Raw genomic sequence first — 24,860 nt, 5'->3', positions numbered from 1 at the left:
CTGTCTCTCCTTTTTTAAATGGACATCTCACTAAGCACCTCCTTCACAGTGGTCACTTGTAACTAAGTTAGTGAGTAGATAAAATTACTTCTGATGGGAAAACATTTTTTTGAAAGCAGACTCATTAATCTTTTGATTTGCTATTATATTTTTACCCAGCATGTATCTTATCTTATGTGTTATCTAACATTTTCTGACCCTGCATTGCTATTGGCAAATACCATTTTTATATTAATAAAATCTCATAAACTAGATGCCCAGAAATAGGATATCAGTTCCTTGCTCTGACTTTGAATATCACCTTGTGCCAAAAATTTGGGAAGTTCCCCATTTTTTGTTTTGCGTTTTTTTTCTCATTTTCCTTCTTATTCACATTGCTATATTTGAAGGGCATTTATGAGAAGCAAAGTAGTGAGCATTTGTTAAGTGTCCAAAAAAAAAGTACTTTAAATTGTTTTCCCAGAACATGCTTGAAATCTTCAGGTGTTGTAATCACCTACAAATAGAATTTATCCTCAAGAACTGTCATTGCAATGCAGATTTTGATTTTTTGCTTAGATCTTTGAAGAAAACAATATGACACAAGAAAGAGGAAAGAAGTGCTTGTAATCTGCCTTTCCAGTGACCCTAGACTAACCTCTTCATATTAAAGTCTGATGACTTTATTTTATTGAGATAATTTTTAAAGAGAATCCTTTATCACAATATTTTGCTGCGCTTATTCTTTTGCTTACTTGTTCAATGGATTTCTTTGAGCCTCTCCTCTGAGCCAGACATGGTGGTAGGCACTTTATGTAATCTCTGTGGAAAGGATAAGACCGGGGTTACAGAAACGCACTTCCTTAGGCAGACAGGACCAAATGAAAGATAGGATCACGGAGTGCTACAGCAAGCTGTACTGTTCCATTGTACTGGAAAAGAACAATGAATTAATCCCTTATTTCTGTGTCATCAATGGCCATTCAACTATTTGTTCCAACTCTACATTAGCTTAATAAAGAGTAGGAATTCATCAGTTTGGCTGTCTTGGTATTGCCAGCGATATTTAGGTTTGTCAGGCAATATGTAGGTTGGTGACACTCAAAAATTGCCATCTTTCTCAGAATAAACCCAGTGTCCATATGGGGCCTCTATGGTCATACACGATGCTCCCATCAGTCTCGGCTCCCATCACACCAGCCCCTCCGCTGTTTCTCAAACAAGGAAGCACGCTCCGTCGTGGAGCCAGTCCCACCTGAGGGTGAAAATGACCATGACCAGGGGCGCCAGGGTGGCTCAGTCCATTGATTGTCTGCCTTCGACTCAGGTCATGATTCTAGGGTCTTCAGATTGGGTCCTACGTCGGGCTCCTTGCTCATCAGGGAGCCTGCTTCTCCTCTGCCTCTGCCTGCTGCTCCCCCTACTTGTGCTTTCTCTCCCACACACAAATAAATACATAAAATATTAGGGAAAAAGAAAGAAAAGAAAATGACCGCGATCAGTTTCCGCCTCCCACGTTTGCCCACTTGGCATCTCTGCCTGACTCTGCTTTGTGTGTCTTACCCCTTCTCTCCACCCCACTTCAGACACTCATCCTTACTCTCTGTCTCTCCTTCCATAACGTTAGCTCCAGAACAGCCTTCACTCTATGCTATAACGAGGTCTCGAACCCTCACTGCATGGCTCTCAGTACGCCCTCAGTAATACCTTTTTTAAATGAATGAGTAATGTGTGCTTAGTACTTACTTTTGCAGGACTAAATTCACTTACCTTTCTATAGCTCAGTTTAAATATTAATGGGATGAGAAACATTATCTAATCTAAATTACCCCTTCACAATGTTAGGAAGATGACTAACTACAGTAACACTATACAGATTGGACCTGCTTTGAAGAAAAACAATCCTAAAACTTCAGTTCTTTTGTTTTAGAAAAGTAATTGGGTAACTCGCCAAAGCTATACATTCACACAACTAAGAGAGACTACAATGAATATAGAACAATGGTCTACAGCTATCATAAGAATGGCATAAGGAATATGAAACTTCTCAACAAGATGCTTTTATGAAAAGTACATTTTGGTTTTTTTGCTTATTACTATTGTTCTTGATAAACTCTTTTCATTAAGGCCTAAGGTTCTAGGTTATCTTCATTATTCCAGTTTTCGATGGGCATTAGAGCTGGAAGATGCTGTAAGGAAGAGACCCATGTTTAAGATCAAGGGTGTGAGTGGACACTTTTGTGTTCAAGGTCTTTGGCGAAGGTCTTCGGTGACCTCGTCCAGGTCTCCAGTGCCCCTTACTCTTATCTTCTTGGTTGAATCACAGAGAAAGTATCCTCCAACCCAAATAGTCCATAAATTAAATGTCATTTATGACCTTTCCTGCCCTCTGGCAGACCCACACTAATCAATCTAGACAATTAAAAAGAGCTATTTCATTTCCTATTCGTCACATTATTTTTAATGATGGAAAGGAAATTTTATAGAAACAGGTATTAACTCTTTTTAGCATTTGTAACCTTTGAAAGTCATAAACTTATTTTAAAATTTTCCATCAGATAGGATGCTTTCAGCTGCAAGTAACAGAAATCCCAACTCAAAGTGATCTTTATAATAAGCAAATTTATCAGCTCACACAATTGGAAAATCTAAAGGTTGGAGGGGAAACAGGGTTAAAACACCCTGTAGTCCAGGGATACCATCAAGGATCCAAGTTCTATCTTTCCCTTCCGTCATCCAGAGTCCACTTCACCTGAGGACTGGGTCCCTTCATAGTCGTAGACTGGTTGCTGGCATCAGGACTGTATGATTCCTTATTCAAGTAGGGGGAAGAGAGAGAACCCCTCTCCTCCAGACTTCAAACTAAAAGCTTTCCCCTTCCCTTTCCCCTTTCCCCTTTGCCTATCTCTCAGTCACTAACTATCACCAGGAAAGTAGTGTATGCAGTTTGGATTAAGCCTGGGTACCTTAATCACTGGCAAGAGGGGTGGGAAATCTGACTGGCTTAGGCCAGCAGTCAGCAAATTAGGGCTGGGGGCCAAATCCTATCCACCACTGTTTCTGGGAAGTTTTATTAGAACACAAACTCTTTCCCCCCAATTTTATCCATGGCGACTCCTGCACCACACCAGAGTTCTGTGGTTGCTAACAGACACCATAGTGTCCGTCAAGTCTCAAGTATTTACAATCTGGCCTTTTAAGAGAAAGTTTGTGAATCCCTGGCTTGAGTTCACATGTGTCCACTTTGGAGCTGACTCTAATCCCCTAAATCATGATGCTACAGAAGAGAAAAAGCTGGACTCGACTGGACCAATGTAAGTCCCTCACATGTAAACCTAAGTTAATTTTTTTTCTCCCTGTTCTTTCCTGAGCAGAGCTGAAAAAGAAACGAACACACCAGCTTCAGAATGAAAGCCTTAGTTCTGGGAGGTTATTGACTTACCCTCATTCTTTTCTTCCAGATTGGTTGGGATCAGTTCCTTACATTGATCTGTCTTCCAACCTTGGCAGTGTGTTTTGTTTTGTTTTGTTTTGTTTTACTGAATCGTCTGCAAATTATTTGTTAATTCTGCGAAACCAGACTCATCAAACCCTCTGCTAGATCTTCAACCCATCGGCAGTGGTTAGAGGAATTCCCCAGAGTCCTGCTGTGCTCCCAGAAGAAATCTCCCTCAAACTGGTGATGCCTGGTCAGTCACAGGAAGAACCACTCCTGAGCACGCTCACATCATGATTTTCCAGGTGAGCCATTTCCTGTCTTCCTGTCAAAACAACAATCTGACCCTTCTGACTATACATATATATATGATCTTGTCTTGTTTACTTTTCTTAGGATAAAAGCAGCACAAGTCCACTATGGAAACATTTGAAAACAGATAACCCAAGAGAAAAAAAAGAAGCCTTGTCACCACACCATGCCGCAGGGAACTAAAAAAACAAACAGCTATCTCCCCTCCAAGCGACCTAAACCAGCTTTGACTTTTCCAGCAGGAAGTCATGATGGAATATTTTACATTTAGCTCCCTATATTTATGAAGTTACTGAATGGGTCTATTCTTCGACTAGCCTTTCCAAGGGTCTTTATTAAATTGTGAACTTTTTACCCATTTAAGGAAATGTACGGAAAAGGGCAGAGTTTGGGAAGCTGCTGTTTCAAATTACTTTCTCAAAGTCTTACGTACATCTTTTTCAAACATGAAAGAAAGCCCACTTCTCTTCGTTTAGGCTAGCACATACAATTTCATCTTATTTTGTAAATAAAAGGGAGTCAACCTTTCTGAAACACAGGGTTGGGAAAGTACGCTCAGCTTCACAAGTCCTGCTTCAGGCACACCTGTGGGTTTATTGGTGCTCATTAGAGAAACCACTTGAAAATGCCCGAAGTTTGGATTGGTTCCAAAATATCACATGGGTACCACACTTCGGTTTAGGGCTTGACTATAGGATGGGATTCAGAAGCACTGCAAGTCCCTTGGGGATCTGAGTGTGGGATGGGGGCCAATGCTGTAATTAGAAACCAGGCGTTACTTCAGAGAGTGGTGCTTTCCCACCCAGCTCCCGGCACCTGCCCTGCCTCCATTATCTTTCTACCGAGTCTACACAGTACAGCTGATACCATGGGCCATCATAAATTTGGCCCTTTGCCAAAGGGCCAAATTTTGACAAGAGTAGGAGCCCCTGAATGCCTGGAAAGAAGGTGTGAAGGGGATTGAAGAGTACACCAGTGAGAGAGGTACAAGAACACTGGTCCTGGGGCCCAGACAGTCTGGATTTTTTTTCTCCCAGCTCTGCCCTCCCAGGGAAGGTGATCTTGGGCCCTTCTGTTTTCTAGAAGGCATTTTTCTGCCTGGATAAAAGAATAATAATAACAGCACCTGCCTACTTCATAGTGTTGGCTGCTGTGAAGGGGAAGGGCGATTAATGAGCTAAATATTTATCACAGCACTAGGTTAGCACTAGCGCTTCTATCTATGAGGGGGAAGGACCCAGACTGGGGAAGCTGGGACCTTGGGAACACGCTTCTCTACATGGCATTGTCCGAACGGTGGAGTCCATATTTACAGGGTTCCAACTGCCCAGGACTGCCTAATTCTTGATGAGACTTTGCATCAGACTGTGTGAAAGAAGCGTGTTTACCTTTCATTCAAGTAATTTTTAAATAGATTTTATTTTTAGAAAAGTTATAGATTTATAGGAAACTTAAATATAGAGTACAGAGAATTCCCATATACCCCATATTCTGTTTCTCTGATTACATCTTATATTAGTACGGTGTTTTTGTCACATACGGCAGTATTGGTACATTAGTATTAACTAAGTTTTACAGATTTCCTTAGTTTATTTTTTATTTTTTGCCTACTGTCCTTTTCCCATTCCAGGATCCCATCCAGGACACCATGTTACACTTAGTTGTCATGTCTCCTTGGGCTCCTCTTGGCTGTGACAATTTCTCAGACGGTCCCTGTTTTTTGATAACCTTGATAGTTTTGAGTGCTGGTCACATTTTTTGTATAATGTCCCTCAACTGGGATTTGTCTGATGTTTTTTCATGATTAGATTGGGCATATGGGTTTTGGGGAGGAAGACCACAGAGGTAAGTGCCATTTTCATTTCATCCTATCAAGGGTACATACTATCAGCATGACATCACTGTTGACATTGACTTTAGTCACCTGGCTGAGGCAGTTTTGCCAGGTTTTTCCACCATAAAGTTACTCTTTACCCCCTTTCCATACTGTACTCTTCAGAAGTCACTCCCTGCTGCCCCGAGTTAAGGAGTGGGAGCTACCCTCCACCTCCTTGAGGGTATACTACATACGTTGTTTGACTTCTTCTCTATGGGAGATTTTTTTCCCCCTCAAGTAACTTTTCTAGGCTAATTTTTGCTTGAAAGAGTTGTTTAGTGTCTATCAAGCACCACTGAAAATTAATTTAAAGCCAACTTTCCCCAAATTGGTTTAAAACTTACCCCTTTCTGTAACTGAGTATTAATATTTGCAGTGTGTCAAGTTGGGCATGGAGGAAAATATGAAAAAACAGATTTCTAAAACCTGACTTAATCTTCTAGTTCAGTGTCACAAATGCCAGCCAGCTCTGGAATTAGCCATTTCTTGCTAACCTTATATGGGAGGGCCTGAAAATGAATAGGGAATTAAAAATAAAACAAGTGGGATGGTCAAAACCAATATGAATGAGTAGCTGTGAGCCAAGTGGAAAAGCATCCTTTGGCAAGTTGGAACTGGTTACCTCAGCATGTCCTGAGAATGTGCTTCTAGTGTTCCAGGTCATTAGGCTCCTTTTGTAGGCATGAATCCTGCCCCTCCTCAGAAAGGAAGCTAGCTCTGTGCCTCTCCTAAAACATACATCTTTAGATTGATCGAGCACTAACATGCTCTTAAAAATCCCTCTTCTCTCTCTCTCTCTCTCACACACACACCACCAACACCACCACCAAAACATTTGAGAATACATTCCACGCCTACAAATTAAGATAATTTAGGTAATTGGTTGGGTAGCTGAAAATCCACTTGAACTTTTCTGCAGAAAGACTTCTTGTAAAACGCAAAAGGTGATGTCTGGGGTTGTTCATTTGAAAGAAAATGGGGAAAGAGTACTGTTGGATCAGCCTATAATATTTCTACATCTGTTCAGCCATTAAAAAACCATTTTAATGTTCAAAACCTGTTCAGCTATTTAAAAAAAAAAACATTATTTTTTTTTAAAGAGAATATTCTTTTCCTCTGAAACCAATTCAGAATTTGCTTTCAAAGCATAGGCTTATGGAAATAGGCAAGTGTTTGTTCCCCTCTCAGAGGTTTGCCTCAAGACAGAGAGGTCTCTAATGTGCTGAATTGGTTCCTTGCTCTCCCTTAGGCCGGGCACAGCCCTAGTCACAGTGTTCCAGTGTTCTGACAGTCCCTTTGCAAAGCCACCCATGGCACAGCGTGTAGAAACATTCAGCCCCCAGTGGCAGAGGTCTTGGGTCCTGTCTTACTTATCTTCTTCTGCTCTGCCTTCGCTAGCACCAAAGGACAGGCCTTCATTTCAATTTATCTCAGACCATTAAAATGAGCAGACGAAAAATGCCCTTTAACAGCTCCCAGGTACCATCATGAAGATTGTTAAAATGAATTATCCTGGCCAGTTCAGAACCACCTTACTCCCCCACTTCCTATAAAGGCAGCAAAAGGAGAATCCTTGATTAAGTAGAAAGTTCAGGAAAGAAGATTTGGGGTTTGGGTATGGTTTTTGGCTAAAGAAACCCTTGCTAACAGACTTCCATAAGGTATAGCATTTCATTTTCCAGACTAAGGCATTCATGCCTTCATTTAACAAGTCAGATGCCTGCTCTGTGTCACCCAAATTGTCTGAAGCATGATTAGTACAATCTTTTTTTTTTTTTTTTAAGATTTTATTTATCTATTTATTTGAGAGAGAGCAAGTTGGGAGCGGGGGAGAAGAGCAGAGGAAGGACTTGGGGTTTGAACCCACAGCCCTGAGATCACAGACCTGAGCTGAAATCCAGAGTCCAGTGCTTAACTGACTACACCACCCAGGCACCCCTAGAACAATCCTTCTTGAAGAGTTTGGATCTGGTTCTTTCTTAACTACTATTTTTACCCTTCAGCTCTATAGTTAACACAGACAGTGTAAGCCAAATTTTGACTCACACTTTGACCTCACTTGGAATTTTGGATAGTTCTTCATCTTTTTAATTTTTTTTTTTTTTTTTTTTTGGATGAGGTAATTGAGCTTATATTCTTAACGTTTTTTTGTTTTGGTCTTTTTTTTTTTTTTTTCCAGTTAATTCAATTGCTGGGGTAGGGGAAAAACCATTCAAATTAAGGGTTCTGATTTAGGTTTTCTGGGTACATGGTTTTCAAATTCTTTGCCTCATGGGGTGTACTTAGAAGAAGGCCAATTTGCAGAACGCACATGACAACCACAAAGGGAAATACAGTAATCTGCTATTTGGTTAGAATCAATAAAATAGCCCCTTCTTAAACCATTGGCTTTACAGAAATTACTCAAGTATACTTCATCAACCCCAAGTATGTAGGCTAATCTTTACCGGGGATGCAAAGCTGTCCTTTCCTATCAGGGAGTCTCATCGAATGTCCTAGTCATGAGTCCGTGGGCGCAGACAGTCAGGGCATCCGTGAGTCACCATGGGTCAGTCATGGCCCATGGGCTGCCAGTGAACAAAGATTTCATTCTGTTTCATTTGAAAACTAACAAGAAGTTTTGGACAATTTACTGAGGTGGCTCAACTGGAAAAGGGTTGAAAATGTGAGAAAAGTGTGACAGCTTAACCAGATACTCTCTTTAGTAAAACACACCCTGCTCTGCCACTCACTCCTGCGATCACATCTAGATCTCGCCATTCCAAGTCATTGTACGTCTTCCAGAACTTCAAGCCCCCCCCCCCCCGATTTCCAATCAGCACCTCTGATTTGGGAAGCTCAGTCTGTCCAGTGTCCCACCTTCAGTAATACCTCAGCTGCTACAGTCCGTGGACCTACCGTCTTCGCGTTTGTCTACCCTCCTGCCGTCCCAGCGCTCCCACCCCTTCCCATCTGCCTTCCTCAGGGTCCCAGTAGAATCCCAGGCTTAAGGCACCACCGCACATTGAATTCATGCTCATTAACCTCAAAGGGCTTCTGAGCCATCAGACCTCATTTCCCTAGTCCAGCAATTCTCCTGATTCTCCTTGAAGACTGTTTCATGCCTTCCCCTTTCTTCAATCCTCTCACACCTCCTCCCTCATGTCACTCTCTGCCAATGACCTATTTCCTAAGACTCAGAAAATAGAAGCACTTGGCAGAGCATCTCTCCCGCATACTTGCACTGCCACATCCAACGACTTCTCCTTTCCACCTTCCCTGCTGGTATGTACCCCACCTACGACCCACAGGAGGGCTCATTCCTTGTCCTACTCGAGGAGCACTCCACCCCCTGGGAAAGGAATCTTTACTCTCTCTCTCTCCTGCATCATTGCTTTCTCTTCCTTTTCTGAATTTTTCTCATCCTAAAAAACAAAGACTCCCTTCAACTGTGACATTTCAGCTTCTGCCCCCTTTCTCTGCTCCCTTTTAGAGATGTCTCCCTTACGGACAACAGAAGAGCAGGCTATGCCTGTGCCCCGCAGTTTCTCACCTCCTGGTCTCTCTTGAAACTGCTGCTATTAGATCTCACGACACTTCTCCAACCACTGCAATCAGGGTTTCGCCTCCACCACTCCACTGAGATGGCCTCTGTGAAGTCTACAAGGATGTCCATGTTGTAAAACTCAATGGCCGATTTTCTGCTTACGTCTTCTGGGATCTATCAGCATCATTGGTCAGAACTGATCATTCCTTTCTCCTTAAAACACTTGTGTCGGTTTCCAGGACATTATGTACATCTCTCTTACCTGGGAACACAGAAGTGCCCTCTTACTGGAGGGGAAGACACCCAGCACTCGGGCCTCAGACCTCTTCTCTCTTCTGTCCCTATTTACTGCCTTGGTTTTCTCAGCTAGTCTCAGAGCTTTAAGTGTATCTGCCGACTCTCAAATTTCTATCTTTAGCCTGCTTGCACAGCACCTCTGAACTCCTAAGATCATGTTCAACTGCCTCATTGAAATCTACATTTGGTTGGGTAATTAACATCCCAGCTGTAATCCAGAGTTCCTGATACTCTGCTCTCAGACCTCCTTTTCTGCCTCAGTCTTCCCTCTATGGAAAGGCCTGAACATGAGTAAGGAATAAAAAGTAAAACGAGTGGCATGTTCAGCCCAAGCACGGTAAAGTCATTCTTGACTCTTCTCTTTTTCTCGCAGCAAATCTTGCCGCTCTACCATCAGATCATGATAGGAATTGGACCACTTCCATCACTTCTCATCACTTCCATCACTTCCACTGTGATCACCGTAATCCAAAGCCCCTCATCTTTTGCATCTCAGGGTCTCACATGATGTGCCCCCCCCCCCCCCCCCCACATCATCACTTCACTGTCCTCCTCCTCACTCACGCCCAGCCACATGGCTGGTTCCACTCTGGGACTTGTGCGATATCTTGTGTCCCTACCCGGAATGTGCTTTCTCCAGATATCTGTAGGGTTCTGGGTTTACTCAGACGCTGTCTTCTTTGTGGGGCTTTCTCCGCCATCTTGTATCAAATTGCAAGGTCCACCCCACCCCCTAAACCCTCCTTCTTTCCCTCTTCCCTGCTTTGTTTTTCTCCATAGAACTTTCTGCCCCACCAAACACTGGTGCCACATAGAGGCAGTATAATGTGGTGGCTGAGATCCAGGTGGTTGAGACCAAGTCAGTTTGCCTGAGTTTGAGTCCGGGCTTGTTACTTAGCAAGTAGTCAAGACAGAATCTCTCTACGCTTCCTTTTCATCGTCTACAAAATGGGAATAATCATAGCACCAACATCATCAGTTTATAGGCATAAGATTTATAAAGTTCTTAGACCTGCACCTGGAACATATTAAGTGCTACACAATTAGCTAATATTTACAGATTTTATTCATCTTTTGTTTATTATTATGTCTCCCCAACTAGAACATAAGTCCCCTAGGAGCAGGGGGTTTTGTTGTTTCACACACTGCCGTATCCCTACTACCTTGGGCAGGGCCTCACATGGAGGTTCTCAGTATGCAAGTGCAGAAAGGTCACTAAAGTTTCTTAGATACTTAAGAGTCAATAAATAACACTTGTTTAAAACTTGCTTAATATAACGATGCCCATATGAATATTGCAGATGTTGACGTGGGCCTAGATAATTTGTGTAAATCATTCACAGGTGGTGAGCTTTTCTCCTAGGTTCCTTATGAAAGTCACAGAATGGACTCTCAGTGTGCTAGGCAGGCTTGCCTTGGTTTTATTTTAGTCCTAAATAACTATCAGAAATCATTTTCTTTTGATAAAAGTAACTCATTGAGGTCTTCTAGTCCTTTATTCAGTATTTTCCAGTCTGAATATTCTTCAATGTGCCACTTAAGAGAGCAAAAATCCACAGGTTTCCCCAGAGTCCCCACTGAAATGGATCCCCTAAATAGAGGACAGTGTTCCTCTGCATCCGCTGACAGGCTCTGGAAGTACAGACGCAGAAGGGTAAGCTGAAGAGTTCAGCTCTTTGGAGGGCCTGGCTGGCTTAGCTGGTTGAGCATATGATGCTTGGACTTAGGATTGTAAGTTCGAGACCCATGTTGAGTATAGAGATTATTTAAAAAATAAATAATTTTTTTCGAGAAAGAGTTCACATCTTTTGGCAGGACTGCAAAATAGGTGAAGGGGAGTGAGAATACACTTATCCTGATAAGCATTAAATAGAACACTCTGTGTTAACTAGAATTAAAAAAAAAAAGATTTCAGCTCTTTCAATGCATTTAAATAGCAGTGTTTTTGTTGTCATTACTGTTTATTTTGTTTTAATAAAAAGCAAACAGCATCAAGTCCTGACTGAAATATCAGGGTCTGTGTCTTTGCTGTCCCAAGTTTATGTTCTGTTCAGCGCGATGCCTGCTTAGAGCGGGCTTGGGCCACAAGGCATCTCAAAATGACTCCAGTCCACAAGACTGTCTCTGGTGTGCAATTTCCCGAGGACAGATGTGATTGAAATTCTATTTTAACAAGTCATCTTTAAAAAACTGAGTTTTGGGGGCGCCTGGGTGGCTCAGTGAGTTAAGCCTCTGCCTTCGGCTCAGGTCATGATCTCAGGGTCCTGGGATCGAGTCCCACATCAGGCTCTCTGCTCAGCAGGGAGCCTGCTTCCTCCTCTCTCTCAGCCTGCCTCTCTGCCTACTTGTGATATCTCTCTGTCAAATAAATAAAATCTTGGAAAAACAACAACAACAACAACAACTGAGTTTTGCCTCTTCCGGGTTTGAAATTAAGAGGTTTAACGAAAAGATCTGGAAGGCTCTGCCCAGTCGAGCCATTCACCATCGCTGCAGTGAATTCCTGCCTCCGGGTGCTCTTTCTTCCTCTGGCAAAAGTCTGATTCTGCAGCCTCTGGGCACACTCTGCAGAGCCTGGCACTCCCCTTAGAGCCGCACCCGCTGTCGTCATGCAGTGAGCACACCGAACAGGTTCTCCTGGCCAGACGGCCGCTGAGGTGTCTGCCGTGGAGGGGAAGTACAGTCATGCACACACCCAATGACACAGTGACATAAAGGAAGCAAATGTCCTGCCTTACCCTGGCTGAAAATAAATACAGTCACGGCTTGGACGTGGACTTTCCAGGTGGAAGGAATGGAGCTCATGGGCCCCTTTCTGGCCCACACTCACTCTTTGCATTTGTGATCTATATTAAAAAAAAAAATTTTTTTAAAGATTTTTATTTATTTATTTGACAGAGAGAGAGAGAGATCACAAATAGGCAGAGAGGCAGGCAGAGAGAGAGAGAGGAGGAAGCCGGCTCCCTGCTGAGCAGAGAGCCCGATGCGGGGCTCGATCCCAGGACCCTGAGATCATGACCTGAGCCACAGGAAGAGGCTTAACCCACTGAGCCACCCAGGCGTCCCTGATCTATATTTTTTAAAAGAGGACCCCAAGAGGAAACCAGAGAGTGAGAGACAAACCATAAGAGACTCTTAATCTTAGGAAACAAACTGAGGGTTGCTGGAGGGGAGAGGGGTGGGGGGGCGGGGTAACTGGGTGATGGACGTTGGGGAGGGCACGAGTTGTAGTAAGCACGGGCTATTACAGAACACTGATGAACCACACACCTGTACCCCTGAAACCGGTAACACATTATATGTGAATTAATTGAATTTAAATTTTTAAAAGTTCAAAAAAAAATAGAAACATAAAAGACGACACCAAGTTGTACAAGCTTCCAGACACACAGAAGCTTAGTTTACCTGATGATACTAAATGTTGTATTCTTTTACATACGTATCCACTGACTTGAACAATTCTGTAGGGTTGTGACGGCCCCATTTATAGAAAAAATAGGCAAGATTGAGAGACTTAGCTGAAGGCACACAGCTAGCTTATCTATGAATTATAGCCACTCGGTAGGGACTGAGGTTTAAATTGAACTTCTTCTGATGTCTTTAGGTATATTTGTTGCTTATTCTAATTTCAAATACATCTCCCATGTTAAACGACTTAGCTCTCTTTTATTTCATGCTTGTGGAAATGTTCAGAACAAGCTTGCCAAATTCATAGCATTGGATAATTATGAATCCTAAAAAGTCTATTCTTTCCCATGATCTTTTGGCCTGTTCACATCTAGTGGATAGAAATGATTATTTAGAAGATCTTGTGAAAAGTGTAGAAAGAGATTGGAAACAAAAACACTTAATATTAAATTTTTAAAATAGATCTGTCAGCCTTCACCTACTTTTAATATTTATTTGTTTGTCTGTTTATTTATTAAAGAGGAGGAGAGAGAGACGCAGAAAAAGAGAGATCATGAGCTGGAGGAGGGACAGACGAAGAGGGAGAAGTAGACTCCGTGCTGAGCAGGGAGCCTGATGTGAGCCTCGATCCCAGGATCCCGAGATCATGACCTGAGCCAAAGGCAGATGCTCAACCAACTGAACCACCGAGGCGCCCCCTTCACCTACTTTTTAAAAAGGCTTTTGTATTCCATAAGAGGAAAGTCTTGATTAATTAAACAATCTGATGTTTACATAATACTTAGAGTTTCTTAGTGTAAGTTTTAAGCACAGCAAAGAGTTAATACTGATCGTCTCTAACACTGTAATTAGCGTTTATTCTGAACATTCTTCCCAGCTCAAAGAGCTACGCAGCAAAGGTAGCTGAAAGTAAAAATGATGCCTGGTGGAGTCCAACACACAGACACATAAGACATAACTGCCGAGAACCAATTCACAGCACTCTCTAATTCTCTAGCCAGCATCAGAATCCCCGGAGGGGGCTTGTTAAGACACAGATTACCCTCTCTCCCCTCCGCCCGTGAATTTCTGATTCAGTAGGTCTGAGGTGGTGTCAAGAATGTGCATTTCTAAGAAGTGAACAGGCGAGGCAGATGTTGCTGGCTCTAGGACCTCACTTTGAGTACAGCTGTTCTAGGAGAACTCCTGAGTCCACAATCCTATGGGAATACAAGCTTCATTTTATTACATAGTCAACCCTCACGAAACTCAGCACAAAAGCACAGAAGAGTCCACAATAGTTTTTGCCAGCCATGCCTTAGAATCTAGTAAAGATACCGATAGACTGAGAGGGTGGTGGGGTTATGGACACTGGGGAGGGTTTGTGCTATGGTGAGTGCTGTGAAGTGTGTAAACTATTCACAGACCTGTACCCCTGGGGCTAATAATACACTATATGTTAATTTTAAAAATTTTTGAAAAAAAGAAATACCAAACCAAGGAAGAATATTTTGTGGCAGATGATGTATACAATAAATTCCATGTTGGATTACTTAAACCTGAAAAAAAAAAGATACCAATTGACTATCAATAGTTTGTAACTGCTCTTTTTGATTTCAACATGTCAAGATCTTTCTAGTTTGGGCTCTGATTAATAACTGGGCACTTCTGTAGCGCCTCAATAAATGGTGAGAGTTTGAAATAATGAAATAATTTGCTGTGTCATTGGTCTTATGAGATGATAGCCAGCAATAATCAATCAAAAAACCCGGAACACACAAAACAGAGCCTGTGGAATGCAAGAGTTCTCCATGTGATCAGAGACTACAGTGCTGGGGTTCCAGAACATCTTCAATATACAGAGAGCAATGGACGGGAGGAAAACACAACCACGCAACTGCCTATCACTGAATTTGCTGTCTGCATTTTCATATCTGGATCAATGTCCCCGAGCCCATCTCCCACATCAGATTCTCTTCAACACAGCCAAATATACAAATCTAGATCATACAAATATAATTTGTCCTTTACAGGCTTAGCAAAAAGAACAGTCCTGAGCATTCATTTACTTTAATGAATAAATCAGTGTACTAACATTAATAGGTAATGTTCCTAGGCAACACGCTCACATACTCCTATTTAAAGAGATATGCCTTCCTCTTTTTTTTTTTCCTTTTTTACTATTTTTTTATGTTTTGTTTTTTGCTGCTTCCCTTACTTAAACAGATTTCTCAAAGTAGGGAAGATTGCCTTTGTCACAGCATAAAACCCATGCGTATCGGTACCAGGTAGGCTGCAGGAACAATGAGCGCTCCAAAAATATTTGTCAATAATGCATAAAATAGGCAATCGTCCATGGGAGAGAATAGGCCATGTTCCCCACAGCCAAGTAGCCTAATAAACAATTTGCTCAAAATTCAGCATCATTTTTGAGAGTTTTTCATCAATTTGCATGACCCATTTTCATTGTTGGATCTTGGCATTTGGGGAATTAATGAAACCTAATTTTGCTCCTTGGAGAGGTGGCTGGTTCCAGGATTATGGAAGAGGAAAGACAAAATGAGCCTGAAATGTCTTGATGTGCCAAAAGTAAGATAATGCTCAAAGAACGAGGAAAATTATCAAAAGGTCACAGGGGTCAGCTTTGAGCTGTTCCAACCAGCCAAATAAGGGACATTTAAGGATCAAAATATATATTGAGAACAGCCTATTGTAACTCATTAAATAAAAGAGGAATCTATAAATCTAATATGAAGATCTGACATAAAAAGTGGGGGAGGAGAAACTACCTCTCAGTATAATGCCAACTGATAAATATAGAAAGAATGATGGAATTAGAAAATCTCCCTCTGGCAGCCTCACCAGCAGATGCTAAAACTAGTGGGGAAGAGTGTAAAGAGCAACAAGATATTTATAGAGCCTCAAAGTATGTCCTCATAAGATACTTATTAATCACAAAGTGTTACCGAGTAACTTTGCAGTGGAGAAATCTGGGACGCACCGCGCTGATCAGCCGGCCGAGTGACCATTGCCAGCAATGACTTCTGCGCCTCCCAGTAGGATGTACTGAAGAGAATTCAGCATCCCTTCCCTGATCTCGCTGTCAAAGTGCACAACCTGAATCCCATCAAAAACATCAAAGGAACCAGACTGAAGAACATGCTACAAAAGAACTTTTTTTTTGTTTTAAAGTCAACATCAGAAAATACAAAGGAAGAATCAGGAAATGCTCCAGAGTAAAGGAAATAAAAGAGACATGACAACTGAACACAGAGTTTCAGATTTTTTTTTTTTTTTTAGATTTTATTTATTTATCTGACAGAGAGATCACAAGTAGACGGAGAGGCAGGCAGAGAGAGAGAGAGAGGGAAGCAGGCTCCCTGTTGAGCAGAGAGCCCGAGATTTTTTTCTTTTTTAAAAAGATGTCACTGGAACAAATGGTGTATTCGTTTTCTATGGCTGCACAACAAATTACCCCAAATTCAGTGGCTTAAAATGATGCAGTTTTGTTGTCTTCTATTTCGGTAGGTTAAAAGTCTGATGGGGATCTTCCTGGGTTCAAGCTCGGAGCGTCAGCAGGGTAGTGTTCCCTGTCTGGAAGCCCAAGGGGAGAATCTCTTCCTTTGCCTCTTGGACCTTTTCAAGGTTGCCCACATCCCTGGCTCCTGCCTCCTCCTCCATCTTTAAGCCCCAAAAGGTAGGCTAGTCCCCATCTCATTGCATCACTCGACCTTCTTTTCTGCCTCCCTCCTCTAATTATAAGAATCCTTATGATTCTATTGGCTTACCCAGATAACCCAGGAGAATCTGTTTTAAGATTGTCTGATTCACTACCTTAATTACATCAGAAACCTTAATTCCCTTCTGCCATGCAACCTCACACATTCACCGGTTCTGGGGATTAGGATGTGGACTTCTTTCAGGGGCCATTATTCTGCCTACCACAATGATGCAGTCTGAATAATGGCTGTGGATAAGATAATCATATTGTATCGATGGTAATATCCTGATTTTTTTTTTTTAGAGATTTTATTTATTTATTTGACAGAGAGCGAGATCACAAGTAGCAGAGAGTCAGGCAGAGAGAGAGGGGGGAAGCAGGCTCCCTGCTGAGCAGAGAGCCCGATGTAGGGCTCAATCCCAGGACCCTGAGATCATGACCTGAGCCTAAGGCAGTGGCTTAATCCACTGAGCCACCCGGGCGCCCCGGTAATATCCTGATTTTGACAATCGTGCTGCAGTTACATAAGAAAGTTCCCTGTCTTTAGGAAACATACATTGAAAAGTGTTTATGGGTAAAAGGGCATCATATCTGCAACTTAAAACAGTTCTTTCCACATAGAGGAAGAGTGAGAGCAGAGAAAAAGCAAATGTAATAAAATATGAACATTTGAGGAACCTGAGGAAAGAGTGTTGAAGAACTTTTTATGCTACCCTTACAATGTTTCTGTAGGTCTGAAATGAGGCAATAAAAATTTTTAAATGTAATCTTTATAAATAAATTTTCTATTTCTAATAAATACTTCAATTTATGGCATATTGTTATGAATGACGTTAATTCTGATGGAGCTTTAAAAAAATCTCTTGAAAATTTCAGGACATTTTAGCAAGTTGTTTAATGACATTCCTTGTAGTTAATTATGAACATGTTACTCACTGGGCAGTCTTGGATCATATTACGAAAGTAAAATCAACTATCCACACTCCTGTTGTCCCACACCTTGGATATTAACGCTGAATATTTTTCATTTTGCTTTAAAATTCAGTATTACTTTAAAAATGGAGTCTGGAAAAAGAAGCTTCTTTAAAAGCAGGCAAAAGACCATAGTTAAGTCTTCTACCAAGAGCAGTTTCTTAGTTTTGATAAATATACCATGGTTCTATCAGATGTTAACATTAGAGGAAGCTAGGGGAGCCAGCTCTATGCTCCTTATCCCTGAGGCTAAGTAAGAGAAGAGAAAGAGAGGGGAAAGCCACAAGCAACCAGAGAGGGGTGTGAGCTGTGTGGGGCATATAGACCCAGATGCTGAAAGTCAATTGCATTGCAAGTAATAATTCTGCCACTGACTGGTTCCTTAATATGGGGCAAGTTACTAATATAATTAAATTCTGCCTTGATCTCTCCAAAGAAGGGATCTGAAGAACCTTATTATAAAGTACATGTACTAAGAGAGGTTCTTAAAAGGAAAATGGATCAAAGTTATGAGAGAATAGAACAACAGGCTAAAACGGTGGTTAGGGTGATGGGGCAGCAAACCATGGTTGCATTTCCTCATTGGCCAAATGAAGACCCTCATCAAATCAAGGGCAAATGAGAGGAAATAATCATGAAGGCACCTTTCAAAACATAGTGTGCGGTACAATATATCTTAGTAGTGTGAGTCCTTCCCCAGTCCTTCAGAAACGTAAGGAGGGCAACCTGTCTGAAATCTGTGTGGCAAAACCCATCTCTCTGGCCAGGTCTGAGCCTCCGTATCACTCCGAGCGAGACAGCACAGACAGCAGACTGTCTGAGCCAAGAGGAACGAGCAAGTTGCAACACAAGCTTCTCTGACCTGGTAGACATGTAATCACTGAAATCACAGTTGTTTCTCCCGAGACTTTATCTGGACGCTGGCTCAGCAACCCAGAAACGTGTAATCCACACCAGGACAGCCCATCTTCCCCCAGACATTTCTGCTCATGGCTGGACTCGAGCTTACTTGGTACTAACCTCAACTTAGGAACCATGCTCATGAGGAAGTAAACACCCATACAAAGAAGGGCTGGGGATCAACGGAGAGAGTGGGAAAATCGGATTCTACATCCTGGAAGGCAAGTGCAGAATATTCAGAAAGAAGTTGCAGTAGATATCTTTTCTCTAAATATATATATATATATATATATATATATATATATATATATATATATATTTCTATATATATATATTATATTTATATATAAATATATAAATGCATTGACAAGCATCCATAAACCCAATTTCTGCTCACGCAGGGGAAAAGTAGCGGAAATGGGAGAATAGGCAATCATCTAAATCAATCTAAAGGTTGATTTTACCTTTAGACCATTTAGAAAACCCAGGGCCCACTTCCTGTATGTGGACAGAAATACACAGACCTGGATCTTGGGGAGTAGTAGGGAGGCTGGGGGGAAAGGTCGGTGAGAGACACCTGATCAATAAACATGTGGCAATGCCGGAAGCCAGTACAAGGCTTGGGGTTGGGGGTGGACACAAGGAAGGACTGACCAATGTCAACAGAGCAAGGGACACCTTGACCCCAGGCTCACCTGTAACAGAAAGGAGAAAGAAAACCATTGGCAGGCAGAAGAGTTAAAGAAAAGACACGTTACAACAACATTGGAAACGTTGAGGTTTCTCTTCTTCGAATTCCCAACCAGGAACTTTTTATATTTGACTTCTGTTAAATATTTCCTTTTCTTGAGCATATCATAATTTTTAAAAAAAAGATTTTATTCACCTAGCTGAGAGAGAGACAGTATGAGTAGGTGGGGGCAGAGGGAGCAGACCCCCCACTGAGCAGGGAGCCTGAAGTGGGGCTAAGGACCCTGAGACCATGACCTGAGCCGAAAGTGTCCGACTGAGCCACCCAGGTACCCCGCATATAATTAATTTGTTTATAATATCATTTGCGTAGAAGGCACTCGAGCTGATAACTTCTGAAACCAGGTTTCCATGCTTCTGGAGCCTCTGATAGATTATTGACTAGGAAGTTTCTTATTTTTCAGTCCAATGATTAGTATCTCCTTCATTTAACCCTGCTTAGTGTGAACAGTCAAAATTACCTGCTATGTACAACTGTCTTGTTTCTGGTCCCCTGGGGAGATGTGAAATGTTCCCTGGAATGGGTCCTTCCTCACCCTACAAAGCAGGTACCATCTGCCTTTCTACTTGGTGGTTCTCCCGGGTGCAGAAATCCTCTGCAGCCATTCCATTTTGAGCTTGGTGATGTGGGGCTGGTGAATTTAGATTTATCGGGGGCTTACTTTAAGCAGTAAATCTTTGGGGATATTTTGAACCAGATTATGCCGATACCAACTTTGGAGAAACTGCTAACCCTAAACTAACAAAAGGAAAAGGAGCAAATTTTTAAAATCCCACTCACTACTTTAACTAGAGAGATGTCTTTGCCTGGCAGTCAGGTCCTATAGACGGCTTAAGAACAGGGTATGTGTGAAAGCTAGGAACTGGTGCCCTCTAAAGCTCTCTCCGAGCAAGTCCAATCGAGAGGAGTTCAGGTTTTTCCCAGGTGTCATCATAGTCACAAGGATTTAGAAGACCAGGAAGGTGGCAGGTCATCCGCAGGGACTCATGGCCATGAACCGAGCACTGAGGAGGAAACCGAAGCTGTTTCTGTACCCGCAACGCTTCATCTGGCCTCAGGTCACTCCAGCCTAACCCTAACCCTAACCCTCTGGGTGGGGAGAGGCACGATGAGCTAATGGGCCCGCCGGCTCAGCACGTCACTTACTTCTATTCCCTTACACTGAGAGTGGTTTTCATCACCTGAAGAGACCCCCTTTAGCTGAAGTTATGGGCATAGTTAAAGGTAGAAAGACAACTTTTTACATACAGCTGCTACTTGAAGCAGCCCAGGTGATTTTAAAATAGTCTTCTGGTGTCATTAAGCAGGCATTTATCACACCCCAAGGGGTCGGGTACATGGCAGCCCTCGGGCCTGCGCCTGTCTTTGTAAACAGCCGTGTTGGACCGCAGCCACACTCGTTGGTTTACCCATAGTCTGGGCTGTTGTCATGCCGCAGAAGTGAAGTCGGTGTAACAGAGACCGTAGGGCCTGCGAAGCCTACAGTATGTACAGTCTAGCTTTTTACAGAAAAAAGTCTACCTGCCTCTGGACCAGACCAAAGTAGCCCCATCTGAGAAGGGAAAAGAAAAAAATATATATATATATGTGTGTGTGTGTGTTATTTGTATATATAATACATACACACATATATGTACATACAAATATAAACACACATGTAGAGCATGTAACCTGCACACATACTGGACTGTTCTCAAGAAAGTAAGTCATCCAAAGAAGGTATTATGAGCAGCTTTCTCTTCATACCTTTCAAAACATCCTCTGTCCTCAGTACCACACTCAGGCCACACCAAATATAAAGGGTTACAAATATTCAGATTTTATTATAAATAAAATACTGTTTTTTTTTTTAACATAAAAAAATGCCAAGTGTTGCATTTTATTCACCACCCTGGAGAGCAAGACTGTAGAGATTAAGGCAAACAGCTAGAGTGAAGGCACATACCAAAGGGCCACCGTTGGGGTTACAAGGAAGAATCCCAGGGCACAGCTGGACGTCCCGCCCCCGCCACGACACACAGCATTCTGCAGCAGCCGCCCTGTCGGTTTCGTTACATAAAATACAGGTAACTAGAACTATACAATAAAATAATGTATATTGCAGGAGTGTAATGCAGGTATTGTCTTATAAAGAGATTTTATTTTAAAAATAAAATTCTGTTTAAAAATATACTACACAGATGGAGAAGGAGAAAAGCAACAAAACAAAACACTCCAGATTTCACTGCAGCCTAAGACTGACTGGTGTGAGGCTGACCCCCGGGCTAGAGGGAAACTGTCCTGGCAGTTGATCTACGGTCCTTGTCCCGCAACCTTGAACAGAATGTCTCTGCTAGGAGGTGGCCACTTAACATGAGGAACCAGCTAGGAGATGCTGATGTGAAAACTTGGCAACAGAAGAGGCCTGAGAGAAGCAGCCGAGAGAAAGCCAGGGTGTGCCAAGTCAAAGCCTTTGGAGCCGACTCTGGTACGCCAGGAGGCGGCAAGGGGTGAACCCGGCTGCTCGGCCGCTGCCACTCCACCTGTCTGTCCACCATCCCTGAGGCCCTCTGAGCGCTCAGCGGTCACACACTCCCCCCCTCCAACGGGCCCGTCCAGCTCCCACCGTGGGAAAGGGCCTCTGCAGCTCATTCCCGGTTAGACCCACATTGATGCTGAAGATGCCATTCAGCAAAATGTGCTCAGATCTCGCCACCACCTGCGCAGGAGCGGGCCTGGGGAACATCGGGCCGCAGTTTCGGGTCCCGGGCCGGCACTGGAGGAGGGTAGGAGGCACCCCGCGGAGCGGCCGTGTGTGGAGGGAAAGCGGGTCGGCACTCGCGCTAGAAAATGAACACGTCCCGGACGCGAGGTGAAGGGCCGAGTGCGGGAGACAGACGCCGAGGGAAGACCCGCAGACGGAAGGGAAGGAGGTCTACAGACACGCTGTGCCAGTGTCGGGGAAGAACAGGGTGAAAAAGTGAACAGACAGTGCCATTCTAGAAATAGGACCAAGTATATTTACATAAATTCCTTACTCTATAATCATGATAAACAAAAAAAAAAATTCACACAAAAATATAAATTTGAAATAATTAATAGCACCAGTGTGTCAGATAATAGTTTCTTTCCCCCCGCTACGCAAAGTACAAAGTTGCATAGTGTTAAAGGCTATATATGTTTCTCGAAGGTGGGTTGGGAGGAGGAAGGGGTTGTGTGGCAGGGGAATCTTCACACCGTGGTCTTGAGAGAGAACCACAGACCTGAGGATCCGAAGCCGAGAAGCTAGCTAGGCAACTCCACCTACGGGGCCTCCCTCTGCACCAAGAGGGAAGGTGTCGAGTGAGTCTGGGTCACAAAGTGCAGGAACTAGATGGTGCTGGCAGCTGTGTGGAAGACGGAGTGCAAGGGGTTGCCACCAGGAGTCGGCAGACTAGGTGTGTAGCGGGATCCTAGAAGATGGGAACATCAGAAGATAATTGAGCATAAGGGTCAAAAGTGTCATCTCTCCCCAATGGAAGAAAAATGGATATACGGGATCCTGACCGTACAAGCTACATCTCAGTTTTATCCCTTTGCTAGGAAAGACCAGGATAAGGCGGCTTGTTTCTTGTTGGTTTGTCAAGATCTTAGGGACCAACTGCTCTCTACCGGATACCAGCACTAGTTCCAAGACTAACACACTAAAAAAAAGCTCTAGGAATTAGTTTGATTTGGGGAAAACAAAAACAAAAACAAAACTTAGTGGTTATCATATCCCTATTTCTTCTGTATAAATTCCATTTCTAGGAATATCAGAAGATGTCTATTGGTGAGTGCGAGCTGCCCATCCAGATTTATCAGCTGCCCAAAGATCTGAAAAAAGTGTTATCTTCCTAGTCAACTATGAACATATGAGAAAATGTTCCGCCTACTTCCGCAGCCTCGTTCTCCCGGAGACTGTCAGGAACAATTGCATCCTTACCCATGGATGGCTCAGTGTCCTATTCTCAAAACAGCTAAAACAACTGACGATGGCTCCTGACATTCTAAGTGACCAATACCTTTGGCACAGGATGTTTATTTCCTTTTGCGTAAAAGGAGGAGGGGTAAGTAGATGTAGGTGCACTTTCTTTCTCGATAGATTGGATATACTGGCCATCACAATGCTACTACTTGTAGCCAAACTTTTCCTTCATAGAAACAAGAGTACTAAGACTGAGGAGGTTCTGTTGGTATCAGGGAGAAAGGGGAGGGCTCCTTGCTCAGCCCCGGCAGACAATGGTTCCCACCAAGTGTTTACACCACCGTATGATAATGTAAGACGCCACGTCCTCATGCGACTCAGAAGGGAAAGTGTGGGTAAGGGAGCGCCTTCCGTGGAAGAGAGACTATCAGATAAAACCCTTTGTTCCCGATTCGTGATGTCTGACTTGCTTCTCTTTAAGCTTTGTGAATTTTCCTGGTTCAAAAGGACAGTGGTGGAGAGCAGCAGAGAAGTGGGGGTCTGAAAAAAATGTAATCTTTGTGTTAAGGCACTCTGTGGCCTCACGAGAGCTCCCCGGTTGCGGGGTGCTGCCTTCCAGCCCTGAAAGATGGCGCTAGGGCTTTTCGATGGACGGGGTGTTGAAGCAGCCAGACGGTAAGGTCTTCTTGATGTCTTCCAGGTTGCGAATGTCCTTCATGATCTCCTCGATATCTCTGTTATAGTCCATGATGGCGGCCTCTTGCTTCCTGGCCTCGCTCTCCAGATCAGACACTTTCCGGTCGAGATCGCTGACTCTCATTTCATCTTTGGCTTTGTTCAAGGTGCCTTCGATCTCATTGAGCTTATTCAGATCTACCGTGTCCAGCTGCCCTGTAGAGTCAGAAAGGACACAGGAGGAAACAGATGCTTTCAGTACGAATTACATCACTCCGCTAGCACTTGCACTAGTCTCTCGTATAAACAGAGCCAGCAGTTGCCACTATGCCATGGTGGCCTGCAAAGGGGACTTGTAGACCGTTCATGGCACGTAAGGGCATGAACAATGCAGAGCACGTACAAACGCAGAACTAACTCAGCAAGGACAGGTCAGAGCATATAATGGATACTGGGCTGGTGTTTTGTCTAAGTAAACAGTTTTTGTGAAATGTCTAAATACACAGCTGCTGTGCTTGAGGTCTTAAGCCTCACCTGTGGGTTTGAAGGTCATCTGGTAACATAATACCATTTTCATGTTCATATATGTAAACTGTATGTCATTTCAATGCCATCTACTGAACATAAAAATCTTCAGGCTAGAATGCTAAGCCTTTGGCTCTTTAGCTTCCAGGGAGTCTGAGTTAGTTCTGGGGAGTTCTGTCCTGCCTTTAGGAGTTAGACACTATTTGGAGCCGTCCTATGGAAAATGGCCAAGGATGAAAATGTTGAAACAATTCCAGCAAAAGCTTCACTTTAAAATTAGCAAGAAAAGGGGGTTCTCCTGGAAAGGACTGTTTCCATAATTAATGAAAGCAGATGGCCATACAGTGCTCAAGACTTTATGCATACTGTACTTGGTAAAATTCTCACAAGACCATATTCCGCCAGTGATTCTCAGATGTTAAGTAATTTGCCCAAGTTTGCACAGTTTACAAGCCTACGAAATAAAGACTCCAACCCAAGCCAACTAACTTTAAAATTCAGCTCTTTCTGGCACAAAAAGCTGTATCTTCTAGCTCCTTTCATTTTAAAACCCATCTTACAGCACATAATTTATTATT

General features: G+C 42.9%; 1 protein-coding gene across 1 annotated transcript in view; it reads right to left on the bottom strand.

Moving 5' to 3' along the window:
* Nucleotides 1-20,953: 20,953 nt before the first annotated feature.
* The window catches only part of LAMC1 (laminin subunit gamma 1), a 124,563-nt gene continuing 120,656 nt past the window's right edge, over nt 20,954-24,860 (bottom strand). Inside the window, exon 28 of the mRNA XM_059412740.1 lies at nt 20,954-23,973. Coding sequence (XP_059268723.1) covers nt 23,717-23,973 — 257 coding nt within the window. The 3' untranslated portion in view covers nt 20,954-23,716. The remainder of the gene's footprint in view (nt 23,974-24,860) is intronic.

Source organism: Mustela nigripes, chromosome 10, assembly GCF_022355385.1.
Source record: "Mustela nigripes isolate SB6536 chromosome 10, MUSNIG.SB6536, whole genome shotgun sequence".
NCBI classification, from domain to species: domain Eukaryota; kingdom Metazoa; phylum Chordata; class Mammalia; order Carnivora; family Mustelidae; genus Mustela; species Mustela nigripes.
The sequence above is the reverse complement of the archived record's forward strand: the minus strand, read 5'-3'. Positions and strand labels throughout refer to the sequence as shown.